This window comes from Mauremys mutica, chromosome 2 (genome assembly GCF_020497125.1).
Source record: "Mauremys mutica isolate MM-2020 ecotype Southern chromosome 2, ASM2049712v1, whole genome shotgun sequence".
In the NCBI taxonomy this organism is placed as follows: Eukaryota; Metazoa; Chordata; order Testudines; family Geoemydidae; genus Mauremys; species Mauremys mutica.
The window spans coordinates 158,176,298-158,190,812 of record NC_059073.1 but is presented as its reverse complement, the minus strand read 5'-3'; the positions used below and the strand labels follow the sequence as shown (position 1 = coordinate 158,190,812).

Below are 14,515 nucleotides of genomic sequence, written 5' to 3'. Positions count from 1 at the left end.
TCAGGCCTTTTCCTCACTGCTAAAACTGAAGTGCCTTGACCTCACTGTGTTTTTACCTCAGAATAGTTCACCTACCTTAGTTACTTTTGAGGTAAAAAAAAAATCACCCTTTTTAGCAGTGAGGAAAGGGCATAACGGTTAGATTCATACAGGGACTTATCTAGAAAATCACAGGAACAACACTGCAATTCACAAAAGCTGAGTTAGGTGCCTGTACTCCCTATACAACGAATGGGGAGAAATTGGCTTCTAAGAATGTGATTCACAAAAGCCAGCTCACTAGCTAGACTCCCCCAATGTAGCCAGTGGGAGATGCCAATGAGAGGCACGTGTCCTAAGCCTTGCCCCTCTCACAGAAGTTGGGACTGCAGGGAGGCACCTATCCCTGCTAGCTATCCGCAACTGGGAACCACTCTCCTGGACTCAGGGGTCTTAGGCGCCTAAGCTGTTTTGTGTCAGAATGAGCTAGGCAGGTGCCTAACTCCACACAAAGCAGCCGGAGGAGGTGGTGGTGGTGGTGGTAATGCCTACCTTGTAAATTTTAGCCCAGTGGTTGGAGAACTCACCTGAGATGTGGGAGACCACTGTTCAAATCCTCTCTCTCCCTCTGCCAAAGAGGGAGTTGAACTTGGAGTCTCCCACATCCAGGTGAGTGCTCTAATCACTTTGCTAAAAGTTATAAGGTGAGCAGTGGCACAACCACCCCACTTCCTTCTCCGGCCAGGCTTTGAATGAAACCCTATCTAGTAGGCAGCCTCTGAGCACTCCTACCAGATTGGCCCCAACCCACAAAATAGGCATTTTCCAGCCTATCTGCCTTGATTGATGAGTCGCTCTGGGGATTTGGTGGAAGATAGGCATCTGGGTGCCTAGAATAAGGCCTGCCCCGAGGCTCTGCTCCCACTTCCTGTTTTCCCCCATGGCCCTGCCCATGCTGCTCCCCTTCCTGACCTCCCTCCGCCTCCCTCCCCCGAAGTGTGTGAGAGCTCAGGGCAGCTTGGGCTGGCCCAGGACTTGGGGAGGTTGGGGTCATCTGGCCGGCCAGTGCTCAGGTCAGCTCAGGCTGGCCAGCAGGCTGTGGCTCAGGCCAGTTTGGGCCGGCCAGCAGCCCAGAGTGCTGCTGTTTGGGCCAGGGGCTGGCCCAGAGCTCAGGGCAGCTGTGGCGGGTGGGCTGGGCCTCGGGCCTGCTTGGGCATTAACTTCACAGCTTTAGCATGTCTATGTAGACCAGCCTTTAGTAAGTAAAGGGAAGGGAATAAGGGGAATTGAGCAGGGGAAACGCACGCGCACGTGCACCCCCACACACTGCAGACATTCAGATGCAAATACTTTTGATTATGTCCTCCCCAAAATCAGTATCAGAGTTGTCAAGCCACAAACAATAATGGTGCATTTAACATTTCTGAGTCAGCATTATAGTATGTCTCCTCACTGATACGAAAATGTTTTTACTGTGGGGTAACGAACATGCATTAGCTTTCCCACTGTAAAAACATAGTGGAGATAAGACACGATAGTTTCACGAAAAGGCAAACTAGGTTAAGTCAGCACTGTGGCCCCTGCCAAACCAATTCAAATGAGTTCCTGATGCTGCCCCTTGACCCAGCTGCTTGACCCAGCTGTGCAGTCAGTCCACCCTGGCCCTGGCCACACAGCAGGGAGCGTGACCTAACCCTGCCCACGTGAGGGCACTGGGCAGCTTCAGTGTGTGTTACTGAGCACGCTCCGTATCAGCGAAGCGGATTGTGATGTCACATGTGCAGTTGGAGTTGTTGCCAAAAACTTTGGACACCGCGTAAGAACAAAAGGGGGGAGGGACGTATGCGCAATGCGTTTGCACTTGTTGCCGGCACAGAGGGCCGAGGACAGCAACAGTGGGGGTTCGTTGCCCGGTGTGCGCCGCACTAATTAACACACCAGGGTGGAGAAGCAAACCAAGTTTATTTGAGCCCAAATAAGGTGCAAGGGAGACATAGCAATCTCAAATCCTGCACACAGATACAAGCCGTTTTTCTCTTCTTATACATGATTTCAGCTAAGCATTCCCCATTACCCCCCACACTCCTCCCCCTTACCCCCCCTTCTTCCCCCTCCCGTCTATTTTTCTATAGCAAATACATCATGCAAGTAGCAATTACACTAAGCAGGTTAAATCATACTTGGCAAAAACCACTTTAGCTCGTTAGTACCTCTTCTGTGAACAGTTATCTGTACTTTCCCACCGTGGGGGCTACGTTCTCATGCATATAACTTTAATTACAGCATCTGCTTTCCACCTATCTTATTTAGTATTGGCTGCATCTAGTACCAAGCAGCCTTGCAGCTGCCAGTAGTCAGCACATAACACAAGAGGTTACAAAAGTTTAGTAAGGCTAACAAAAGCACTTTACATAAAGGTACTTTGGTTCACATAGGCCCAAAGCCATCCTCCCAGGTTACCTAGATTTATGCCTAGTGACACCAACACACTGGGTGAGGGAGCGCTGCAGGTTAACCCACTTGGCTGCTGGTGGATGGCTCCTTTCTTTGTCCGCCTCACATCATGGTTGCCGCATAGGGCGGCTGGTCTGAGCTGGGAGCACCCCAGGCTGCAGAGGTCCGAGTGTGTCGGAGGGTTGTCATGGTGACTGGTAAAAGGGCACTGTTGTAGCATGAGGATCATGGGCCTGACATTGAGACCCCCTTCTCCCTCATCTGCTGATGTGAGGCAGGGGGCTGAGGAAACGGGTAGGAGTAGGCCCTGTGTTGAGGGAGCTCCCCTGCTCTGTCTCTGGCCGCCACGTGGGGGTGGGTCTCAGCCGAACTGGGCTGGTCTGATCAGGTGTGATGGTGAATGTAGCTGAGCCGGTTCCATGGCCCCAGTGGAGGCAAAGCCCCTCTAGGCCCAGCTGGCACCAGGCCTGTTCATCTGCGGCTGCCTTGGCGCTGGTTCACTTGCCACTGCTGCTCTCCGGGCCGGAATGGTAGAGGAGTGGGACTTTCAATAGCTGTGAGCCAGGCAGATAATAGTGATGGTCTTTTTTAAGCACTGTTGTCACTTGATGTTTTCACACTTGCAGGAAATTGTGTGCGCATGTGAGGCAATAATTATTTAGTGACCATCTCTGATCAGTTCTCAAGCAGTGTTTTTCTTACATTGCCTAGCTGTACATTTTGATTACTATTGCTGGAAATGTTTTTCTATTGGTACAGTGAAATCAGCATTGACTCATGTTTACTGATAAAAATCCTTCCAGGCTTAACGACCGACACTAATGTTCCTGTTTCAGTAACTCTTTACATGTTGCAGAGCTCTCTGACATGCAAGCTCAAATCAGTCACCTGTGGAAATGAGCAAGGGAGTGTTTCTTGCCAAGTCTCAAAAAAATAAAAATGGCTCTGCTTTTCAAAACAAGCCCAACCCATTTCAGAGGGAGGGAAGTGGGGATATTTATACAAATTCCATATTATTATTAATAATGTAAATACACACAAATGTATTATTTTATTAGGTGTAATGTGTAACAATGTTGTATGCAGCAAAACTAGTCCTAGAAATAAAAAAAAGGGGTAGAAGTGTGGGACTTGCATACAGAATCGCCCCCCACCCAGCCTGCAAGGAGCTTGGTGTAGAGGAGTGGGACTTGCAATGCAGCATCCACCCTGCAAACTCAGTGGGCTTCCCTGCATCTTTTCCGGGCTGTAGCATCCCACTCGGGGGGACTGTGGGTTTCAAACCTCCCTCCCCCCCCCCTTACTTGGGCCGGGAGTGCACCCCTCAGGGCCTCCTCTCACTCCTGCTCCTCGCAGTCACAGGCTGACCGGGGAACAGCTGCACCAGCTGTTTTGGGTGAGCGCAGCTGGAAGCGCAGACCCCAGAGCCCCGCACAGACCCCTGGAGAATGCAAACGCTGCGCTTGTTCTGTGCCGCGTGCAGCTTCCGGGGCGGCTGGAGGCGGCTGGAGGCGGCATGTGCCACTCAGCTTCCCGGGCTCCCTTGGGCTCCCGGGAGGGGACGGGCGAACCCGGGGAGCTGAGTAGCACGTACCGCCGCCCCGGAACCTGCGTGGGGCATAACTAGCAGCCAACACTTCCGGCGGAAGTGGGCTCGCGGCCGGCGCCAGCCCGGAGTCAAGCGGAGCGGGCCCCCGCCCCCGCCCCCGCGCGCCGAGCTCGATGACCGTGAGAGAAACGGTACAAACGCACCTGCCCCGGGCCGCGGCGCGGGGGGGCCCGAGGGGAGGGACAGTCTCGCGGAGAAGCGGCCTGTGAGCCGGGCGGCGGCGGCGGCGGCAGGGACGGAGCCAGGCTGAGTAACCACCGGCCCGGTGAGTCCTTCCCCGGCTGCAGGCGCGCGAGCGAGAGGAGAGAGAGAAACGGGGTTTGCGCGGCGCTTTACAGCCACCCTGGCCGAAGAGTCGCGGAGACTGTTTCACTGGCGGGTCTTCTCCCTTTGTTGGCTCCTTCTCCGTGTCCGGGCTGAGTGAGTGTTGTGTATATGTCAATAGACGCTAGGCTGGAGCGGGAACCGGGGCACAAACAGACTTGCCTGATGGATTCGCATTAACCTTGTTGGAAAGTTTTATAAGCGCTATAAAGAGTGTCTGTCTTTTCTGCTACAGGTAGATCTAGCGTGTACATCAACTAGCATATTGCGTTCAGGTATTTCAGTGTGATTATAAATCTTGTCATTTAACATTTACAGGTAGGTTACAAACATCAATTAATCCTCACCACACCCATTTTAGTTACTTAGCCTCAGTTTAATAATTGAAGCACAGAGCTGTCATGTGACTTAGACAAAGTCTACTGTTTTGTTCCCTTATTGAGAGTCAACTAATAGCACCTGAGCATCCTATCCATGGGTAAGTGTCTGAAGGGTAAAAATGAAAACAAGAGAAGGCTGTTTTAGGGTTATTAAAGAAGTAAAAACCTTCCTTTTTTTTAAAATGGAGACAAACTTAGAACTTGTTTGTACATATTTTATCTGCTGCTATTACAAGATGCAAGTGATGCTGAAGACTACCATAACTGAAATAGTAAAGTGGATACAGACATTTTTCCATCTGATTTAGTTTGTATATAGTCAATTTCACTGTTGCCCTATTTGGGGTCTTCAAATGACATTTGAGAGAGAGACTTTTTTTTAAAAGATTGGGAGACCAAAAAATTGACAGTGGGGTCTAAGGAAAATCTGGTATCTGAAACTTTTAATTCATTTTTTTTATTGCTGATCAGATTTCAGTGTCCTTTTAGTTAGAGCTAAAAATGTAAATGGCATTTCAATAATTATCCATTCCCTCAGAAAGTTCACAATCTAAAGGTATGGAAAGGTTAAATACATAGAATAAAATGGTGTTTGTTTATCAGGTTTAGCAGAATATGTAGATTTTCAGAAATGTCCTGCAGGAGTTGGACTCGGGATTCATTAACTGAGAGATTGCCAAATGGTAGGAGTGATTAAAGGCAAACGCTAAGGGAACAATAGGAGAGGTGCTAAGGTACAATGTATAAAGCTGGGAGAAGTGTAGCAGAAAAGAGGTGCAGTTCATGTCTATTATTGTAAATACACTTCACAATATTAGAAATGATTTCTGGGTTTGTATTTTTATTTCTGATGAATATAACTTTTTCTGTGATATCTATAAAGCACTAGAAGTACCTTCTCCAGAGTAACTTAAAACTGAAATGGATAAAGCAATAGAATAATGATTCTTAGACTTGTGCATGACTATTGGTTAATCCCAATGGCGTTTTAGGGTATACGTGGTATATGAAAGGGCAGGTGTCTAAGAGAGCAACTTTAGCTTAAGCAATAGTCTGTAGAATAACAAAATTTGAGAACCACCATGTTAGAAAATAGACATTGTAGCTAAGAATCTTGCGCTGGCTAGATGATCTCATACATCTTCATATCAAAATTTTCTGACATTGAGGACAGCCAGGAGATATTTTGTGTCAAAATATTGTACCTTTTGGAAAAAATATACTCATTCATTCTCATGAATGTACTTAAATATTTATGTATTTCAAAGCCAGGGTATGTTTCAGCGAAAGACACGCAAGTCCACTGGCCCTTCGGCTAGTGCAGAAGAGTCACAGAAGAAAAATACTGCAATGATAAATTTGACTAGACGTGAAAAGGAAAAATATATTCCCAGTGATGAACCTTCTTTAGCAAGTGCAGCTGGTGACCAGAAAGAGAAACCTACATTAGAAACCAAAAAAGAACGTGCACATTCAGGACACGGAAAAGCTGCTCAGGCACATCAACTGAAGGCATCCCCGATCAGCCCCGATTCCCATAAAAACTGTGAAGTAAAGCTGTCAGCGTCAAGTAGCTCTTCAGCAAAGGAATCCTCTGTAGACATGTGAGTTTTTTATCGAAAGTTTGCTGTAAATCAGGTATCTTAATTTCTGTGTTTAATATTAATGTAAGTAAAATAGGCATAAATGCCAAAGGAATTAATAGTTGCGTGTAGGTAATTAGTGTTCATTATTGCTGCATGACACTTAGCTTGAATCTTTCACTTCCTGAGTTGAAGGGATTTGGCTGCGTCTCAGTAACCTGTGGGCAGTGGCGAGCTAGAGCAGGTTCCCATAGGTTCCTAAGAACTGGTTGCTAAAATTAGACCTCTGTGGAGAACCGGTTGTTAAAGGGCCAGGGAGTGGGCAAAGAACTCTAGTCTGTGGGCTGGACCATCTTGTTGCTCCCAGGATTCCCAGCTGGGGAGGCTGAGGCTCCCCGGGCCCCTCCCCCGCTTCCCCCCCAGCTGCAGCGTGGCCAGCCGCCGGCACCAGCTGGGCAGCTCAGCTGAGCTCCGGAGTCGTCCTGCTGCTTTGAGCTGCCGGCACGGTAAGGGGGGGAAGGGGGCTGCAAGCTCTAGGCAATTTGCCCCAGGCCCTGCAGGGGCTCCCAGCCCCACAAGTATGTCTCCCCCTGCCCCGGCCCCTCCCCCGCTCCCCCCCCTCTTAAATCAGAACTTTTTATAGGGAACCGGTTGTTAAGATTTCGGCAGCTCATCACTGCCTGTGGGGTAGATGGAGCTCTTGGTACTCCTTCTAGACTGGCCAAAGGGGACTGCTATGAAGTGCGGATGAGTTTTGAAGACCTTTGGGCTGGATGCAGGGCTTTGAGAATTGTAGGAACACAAGGTGGTACTGTAAACCAAGGGACCAATCTTATAAACATGTAATTCTAGCGGCAGGGCTAACTACTGGGAATAAGAATATATTTTATTATCTTAAAATTCTTAGTATCTGTTATGGAAGAATGCTCTGTGCTCTGATGTTTTGTACTCAGTGGAAGTTCTGTCTGCAAGGACTGCAAGAGTAGATGGGTTTAAACATCATCTGCGATCTTTAAAAGGAGAAATTAAGGAAAAATGGGGAGGTGAGCAGATGGCGGGATGGGAACTAGTCGATCATTTTGTGAGCACCCTCTGCTGCATCTTCAGGATTAGTTTAACTAGTTTTATTCCAAGAACTTTTCCAACCCAGTGTATTTCTAGAGTTTTGATCTGTTGACCCTGACCTTTTAAAGAAAGGTTTGACTTAAATATAGAGGAATGCTGGTATGTGAAGAAAACATTTTGCTTCCCTCAAGAACAAAGGCAAAACTCTAAGACCTGGTGTACACTAGAAAATTAGGTTGGCATAAGATAAAATCCACACCCCTGGGTGGTGTAGCTAAGCCAACCTGAGTCCCTGCGTTGACACTGGAAGGATTCTTCCAACGACCTTGCTACTGCTCCTCAGGAAGGTGGATTACCTACACCGATGGGCGAATCTCTCCCGTTAGCATAGGTAATGTCTACACTGAAGTGCAACTGGCATAGCTGCAGCAGCGCAGCTGTGCTGCTCTAGCATTTTGAGTGTAGACAAGCCCTTATTGAAATGAGAGCAGGATAAGAAATAATCATTCTCTCTCTATATATCTATATACACACTCTCCTACCTCAATATAAGGCTGTCCTCGGGAACCAAAAAATCTTACCATGTTATAGGTGAAACCACATTATATCGAAAGTGCTTTGATCCACTGGAGTGCGCAGCTCTTCCCCCCTCCCCCCGACCCCTCCCGGCAGCACTTCTTTACTGCATTGTATCTGAATTCGTGTTGTGTTATATCGGGGTAGAGGGGGGGGTGTGGTGTGTTGTTTTTTTATATATATAATATACACACACACACATCAGGCGCAAATCCGTGATCTCTTACTTGCATGAGAAGTAGGATAAAGTTGGGGATTTGCTTCAAAGACTCCATAAGAGAAACTGGTGTTCTCAAAGTGGGAGGGCTGTGGGAATCTTTAGGGAAATGAACCTATTGAAGTTTTAAATTGGTATTTATAAATAGTGGCAAGTGAAAAGAAAATAAATATGGCTACTCCTTTTCCTTCGTATAGATTGATAAAATGGTAGAGCAAGGGAGTGCTTTAGCCTTATTATTCTATGACCCATGCCTTATTTACTAAGCACCATCCAATGTGTACAGTGAGTACAAAATTATTCATTTCCTGATGTTTTCTAAGTTGCTTATCAAAAAGCATTATTTTTAATTTAGTTGAGAAAAGTGAATAAGTATGAACATTGGCTTGAAAATGCGACTTCATGTTTTCACAAACTTGCCATTTAAGTAAGTAATCCCCTTAAACAAGTATTGCAATTTTATGTATTTGAAACTTCCAGCACATAAATAGTTTTTCTGTTTTCTCATAGATTGATCTCATAGACTTCATGAAGTCAGCCTCCTCTATTTTTTCACTTATTTTAATTTTTTTAATTAGCTGTTGCTGTATAATAAAGGCTTTTGTGCTTCCATATAATTTATGCAGTTGAGTATCTGGACTTATCAGTATTATGAATAATACAGCTAATCATCACCATCATTAAAAAGGAATTACATAATCCTCCCTTAAGATCTCATTTTAAAAATTTAAAATAAAAATGGTAATTAACTGTACTGAAAATGGAATAAAACCGGAACTCTTCTGTCCTCCCCCCGCCCCCACCTTCATACAGTATTTTGAATCCTGTGGTCTCAGTCCTGGTAACGCTTCCTTGTTTAGTCCTGTTGAAGTAATTGGAGACTAGTCATATTAATTGTTTTGCAGGATTGGGCTATTGTGTCGTCGTCTCCGTCTCTTCCCCCCCCCCACACCATTTGTAGGGTGTTGATTTGTTTGTGTTTAATTTTTTTACATGATCATTCTTTTTTTCTTTGGCCACTCTGAAAATTCTTGGTCTGCCCTAACTTGTGGTATTCTCATCCTTACTACTTCTCCTCTTTGAACTTCTGTTACATTATCCTTTAAAATTCCTACAAATATCTGGGGTTATTTTTATCCTGGTGTGTACAACATGCAGATCTTTCTCCCCCTTTTAAAGTTCTTGGGTACCATCTTCCTTCCTTCCTGTTTTTACAATAGAACAAAATCTGCTTCATCTAAGTGTTTAAGAATTACTATTAATGTTTGTTTGACTTTAAAGTAGAAGATTTACTTACAGCCTGTTTGGGGTTCTTGTTCTATTCAGGTAATCTTCCTTTATGCCCATTGTATTCTCAAGTTTTCTAATGGTACCTGTTTTGAGAAGAAATTTCTGCCTCTTCCTTTGACCCAGATACACTGAGAAATTGCAGTGGGTGCTACCTTTTTTGTGTACACTCAACTTGAGAGTGTGTTTCACTCTAAATTTTAAAGCAAGTGCTGCTCACACCAATTTTGCAGACGCTCTGCAAGCAGAAAGTGGGGCAGTATCCTAAAAGAATTGGCTATTATCTTGCCCTGAAATCAATTAACTATTACATACAAAAAACGTTCCTGGAAAAAAAATTCTTTAGAATGCTAAGTCGAACACTGGAAACTTAGTGTCAAAGTTAGGTTGCTCATTTCAGTTCACCTTTCTTGTTCTTTGGTATACAGGCCGTTAATTAAAGCCTGTATTCCAGTGCATTTTTTTTCCATAGGACCCCTGCCTCATTCAGTGCACAGATTGGATAGTGATAAGAGAATGAGGTAGCGGTCCAATATTTTTATTCTTATATCTCTTAATGATCCCATATCTATTTACTGAACACCATCCAAAGCTGCTGTGAATACAGAGTTATTCATTTTTTCCTGGCCTTTTGTAGGGTACTCATTCCCATAATATCAGAGTGCCTCACAAACATTAATGAATTGATCTCCACAGAGAGATGAGAGCATTATCCCCATTTTGCAGATGGAAACTGAGACAGAGATTTGCCTGAGGCCACACAATGAATGAGTGGCAGAACTGGGATAAGTACTTGGGATTTTTAAACTCCACAGTAGGAATTGTGGGGAAAAACAACTTGAGAGAGCAGGAAAAATGTGTGAGTGTAATTGTATGACAAGGTTGTTTGTAATGGTAGGGGGCAGAGCTCAGCAGCCCTGAGGTTCACTTCTGGTTTATGTCTCATGTTCCTAAAATATCATGCTTCAGGGTTTCAGCTGGCCACCTGCAGGGCCCAGGAAGGGATCCTCCCCCTTACCCCACAATGTATTATGATTTTTATTTTAATTGGTCCTTTGAAGGATAGAAGATGGCCACAGCTGGAGAAATGGGACACTGGGCAGGGTGGACCTGTGCTCTGAGGTGGCACCGAGCATTCTCTCTGGCTGGCAAGTTCTTGCTCACATGCTCAGGATCTGATTGTCATATGTGGAATTGGGAAGGAATTTTCCCCCTATGTCAGATTGGCAGTGCCTGCAGGGGGGTTTCACCTTCTGCAGTGTGTGGGTGCGTTCACCTGCCACGATCATCTAGGTATATCTCAATCATTTCCCTGCCATTGTGGGGTGCTTAGGTCTATGGTGCACCTCGGTCCCTCCTGTTCTTTGCCCATGGCACACAATAGTCTAGTCTCCTGAGAGTGTAATACTTTGGGCTAATTTCAGTTGTTGGGTTTAATGTGTGGATGGATGCAGGATCATGTTGGTGTCCTGTGATATACAGGAGGCAGATGATCCATTGGTGGTTTCTTCATTTTTCCAGACCACACTGCCTTAGTGACAGAGATGCTAAACATCTGCAGCTCCCATTTACTTCATCCGCAGTTGTTTGTGAGTACTTGACACTCCTGAAAAGCAGGCCCTGGATGATTAAAGTTGGGCACCTGGGAAATTTTGGAACACAATTACCTGGAAACACTTTGGTTTAAGTGACTTGCTCAGTATCACATAGAAACTCTGATGGAAGCAGGGATACAAATGACTTCTATGTGGTGTTCATCAGTCTTAACCATAAGACTATGCTTTTTCTTCCTTCAGTCCACTATCTCATTCACTACACATCTCCCAGCTTCTGCAGCAGATGAGGCAGAGATCTTACAAACAATTGCATTCACTGCACAACTGAGTTCCATCCATCCTGTGCACTGAATTGAAAAAATAGCATGTGATCATGTAACTAAGGAATATCCTAATGTATATGCACAGGAAAGCAGAATAAGGTTGCATAGCAATTGAAAGTTTGGAAATGGCAGAGGTGCTTAATGACTTCTTTGTTTTGGTTTTCACCAAGAAGGTTGGTGGTAATTAGGCGTCTCTCATAGTAAATGTGAGTGAAAATGAGGTAGGATCAGAAGAGGCTAAACTAGGAAAACAAAAAGTTAAAAATTACTTGGACAGATTAGATGTCTTTAAGTCACCAGGGCCTGATGAAATGCATCCTAGAATACTCAAGGAGTTGACTGAGGAGATATCTGAGCCACTAACGATTAACTTTGAGAAGTCATGGAAGACATGAGAGATTCCAGAAGACTGGAAAAGGGCAAATATAGTGCCCATCTATAAAAAGGTAAATAAGGACAACCCAGGGAATTACAGACCAGTCCGCTTAACTTCTGTACCTGGAAAGATAATGGAGCAGATAATTAAGCAATCAGTTTGTAAACTTCTAGAAGATAATAAGGAGATAAGTAACAGTCAGCATGGATTTGTCAAAAACAAATTGCGTCAGTCCAACCTGATAGCTTTCTTTGACAGGGTAACAAGCCTTGTGGATTGGGCGGGGGGGAAGCGGTAGACGTGGTATATCTTGACTTTAGTAAAGCTTTTGATACTGTCTCGCATGACCTTCTTATAAATAAACTAGGGAAATCCAACCTAGATGGAGCTACTATTAGGTGGGTGCAAAACTGGTCAGAAAACCATTCCCAGAGAGTAGTTGTCAGTGGTTCACAGTCATGCTGGAAGGATGTAACAAGTGGGGTCCCGCAGGGATCAGTTCTGAGTTGGCTCTGTTCAATATCTTAATAATTTAGATAATGGCAGAGAGAGTACGCTTATAAAAGCAGCAAAGAATCCTGTGGCAGCTTATAGACTAACAGACGTTTTGCAGCATGAGCTTTCGTGGGTGAATACCCACTTCTTCGGATGCAAGTGGTGGAAATTGTCACTGTATGTGACTCCACTGGCCATCACATACAGTCCCCAGCTAAAACCCCTACAACGCATCATCAGGGATCTACAACCCATCCTGGACAATGATCCCACACTTTCACAGGCCTTGGGTGGCAGGCCAGTCCTCGCCCACAGACAACCTGCCAACCTGAAGCATATTCTCACCAGCAACTGCACACCGCACCATAGTAACTCTAGCTCAGGAACCAATCCATGCAACAAACCTCGATGCCAACTCTGCCCACATATCTACACCAGCAACACCATCACAGGACCAAACCAGATCAGCCACAACATCACCGGTTCATTCACCTGCACTTCCACCAATGTAATATATGCCATCATATGCCAGCAATGCCCCTCTGCTATGTACATCGGCCAAACTGGACAGTCTCTAAGGAAAAGGATAAATGGACACAAATCAGACATTAGGAATGGCAATATACAAAAACCTGTAGGAGAACACTTCAACCTCCCAGGCCACACAATAGCAGATCTTAAGGTGGCCATCCTACAGCAAAAAAAACTTTAGGACCAGACTTCAAAGAGAAACTGCTGAGCTCCAGTTCATCTGCAAATTTGACACCATCAGCTCAGGACTAAACAAAGACTGTGAATGGCTTGCCAATTACAGAACCAGTTTCTCCTCCCTTGGTTTTCACACCTCAGCTGCTAGAACAGGGCCTCATCCACCCTGATTGATCTAACCTTGTTATCTCTAGCTTGCTTCTTGCTTGCTTATATATACCTGCCCCAGGAAATTTCCACCACTTGCATCCGAAGAAGTGGGTATTCACCCACGAAAGCTCATGCTGCAAAACGTCTGTTAGTCTATAAGGTGCCACAGGATTCTTTGCTGCTTCTACAGAACCAGACTAACACGGCTACCCCTCTGATACGCTTATAAAGATCATAGATGATACCAGGGTGGGAGGGGTTGCAAGTGCTTTGGAGGATAGGATTAAGGTTCAAAATGATCTGGACAATCTGTAGAAATGGTCTGAAGTAAATAAGATGAAATTGAATAAGGAAATGCGAAGTACTCCACTTGGAAGGAACAATCTGTTGCCCATATACAAAATGGGAAATGACTGCCTAGGTAGGAGTACTGCAAAAAGGGATCTGGGGGTCATAGTGGATCACAAGTTAAATATGAGTCAACAGTATAACGCTGTTGCAAAAAAAGCAAACATCATTCTGGGATGTGTTAGGAGTGTTGTAAGCAAGACACAAGAAGTAATTCTTCTGCTCTGCTCTGAGTAGGCCTCAGCTGGAGTACTGTGTCCAGTTCTGGGCACCACATTTCAGGAAGGATGTGGACAAATTGGAGAGAGTCCAGAGAAGAGCAACAAAAATGATTAAAGGTCTAGAAAACATGACTTATTAGGGGAAGATTGGAAAAAAATGTGGTTTGTTTAGTCTGGAAAAGAGACAACTGACATAATTTTCAAGTATGTAAAAGGGAAAAGGTTGTTAAAAGGAGGAGGAAGGGGGAAAAAAAAAATTTAACCGGAGGATAGGACAAGAAGCAGTGGGCTTAAATTGCTGCAATTTAAACCCATTGCTTCAAGGGAGGTTTAGGTTGGACATTAGGAAAAACTTCCTAATGGTCAGGGTGGTTAAGCACTGGAATAAATTGTCTAACCTGCTTTTAAAAATCTCCAATGGAGATTCCACAGCCTCCCTAGACAAACACGTCAAGAATCGTCTAGACAATTAGCCTTGCCACGAGTACCGGGGAGTGTACTAGATGACCTCTTGAGGTCCCTTCCAGTTCTGTGATTCTATGAAATGTCAGAATTTTCAAGTGGTCAACTTTGCATCCTAAATAGCCTTCTTTTAATATAGTTTTCTTACATGTAACTTACTACCTTTTTTTCTTTTTAAAACAAAAAAGGGGGAAAAAACCATTATGTTCAATGGTAACATACCTTTCTCCCAAAAGGAAAATGGTGACTCAAAGTTTATATGTCAGCCAAACTGAACAGAATTTTCAAGGACAAAGAAAAGGTACTTTATCTGGCATCAGAGCTTTCTCCCTGTGACAGACTCAGGATGGGGAGGGGCGTGAGGTGGGGTGTAGAACTTGTAAGTATCTCTTATAATGGAAG

The 14,515-nt window shown here is 45.0% G+C and overlaps 1 protein-coding gene across 5 annotated transcripts in view; it reads left to right on the top strand.

The window, feature by feature from the left end:
* Positions 1-14,515, top strand: part of OTULIN (OTU deubiquitinase with linear linkage specificity) — a 50,250-nt gene that overhangs the window by 15,225 nt on the left and 20,510 nt on the right. For 2 of the 5 annotated variants that reach the window (XM_045006126.1, XM_045006128.1), the window contains exon 3: positions 6,015-6,350. In XM_045006126.1, coding sequence (XP_044862061.1) covers positions 6,015-6,350 — 336 coding nt within the window. The other 3 variants (XM_045006131.1, XM_045006130.1, XM_045006129.1) reach the window with 3 other exon arrangements.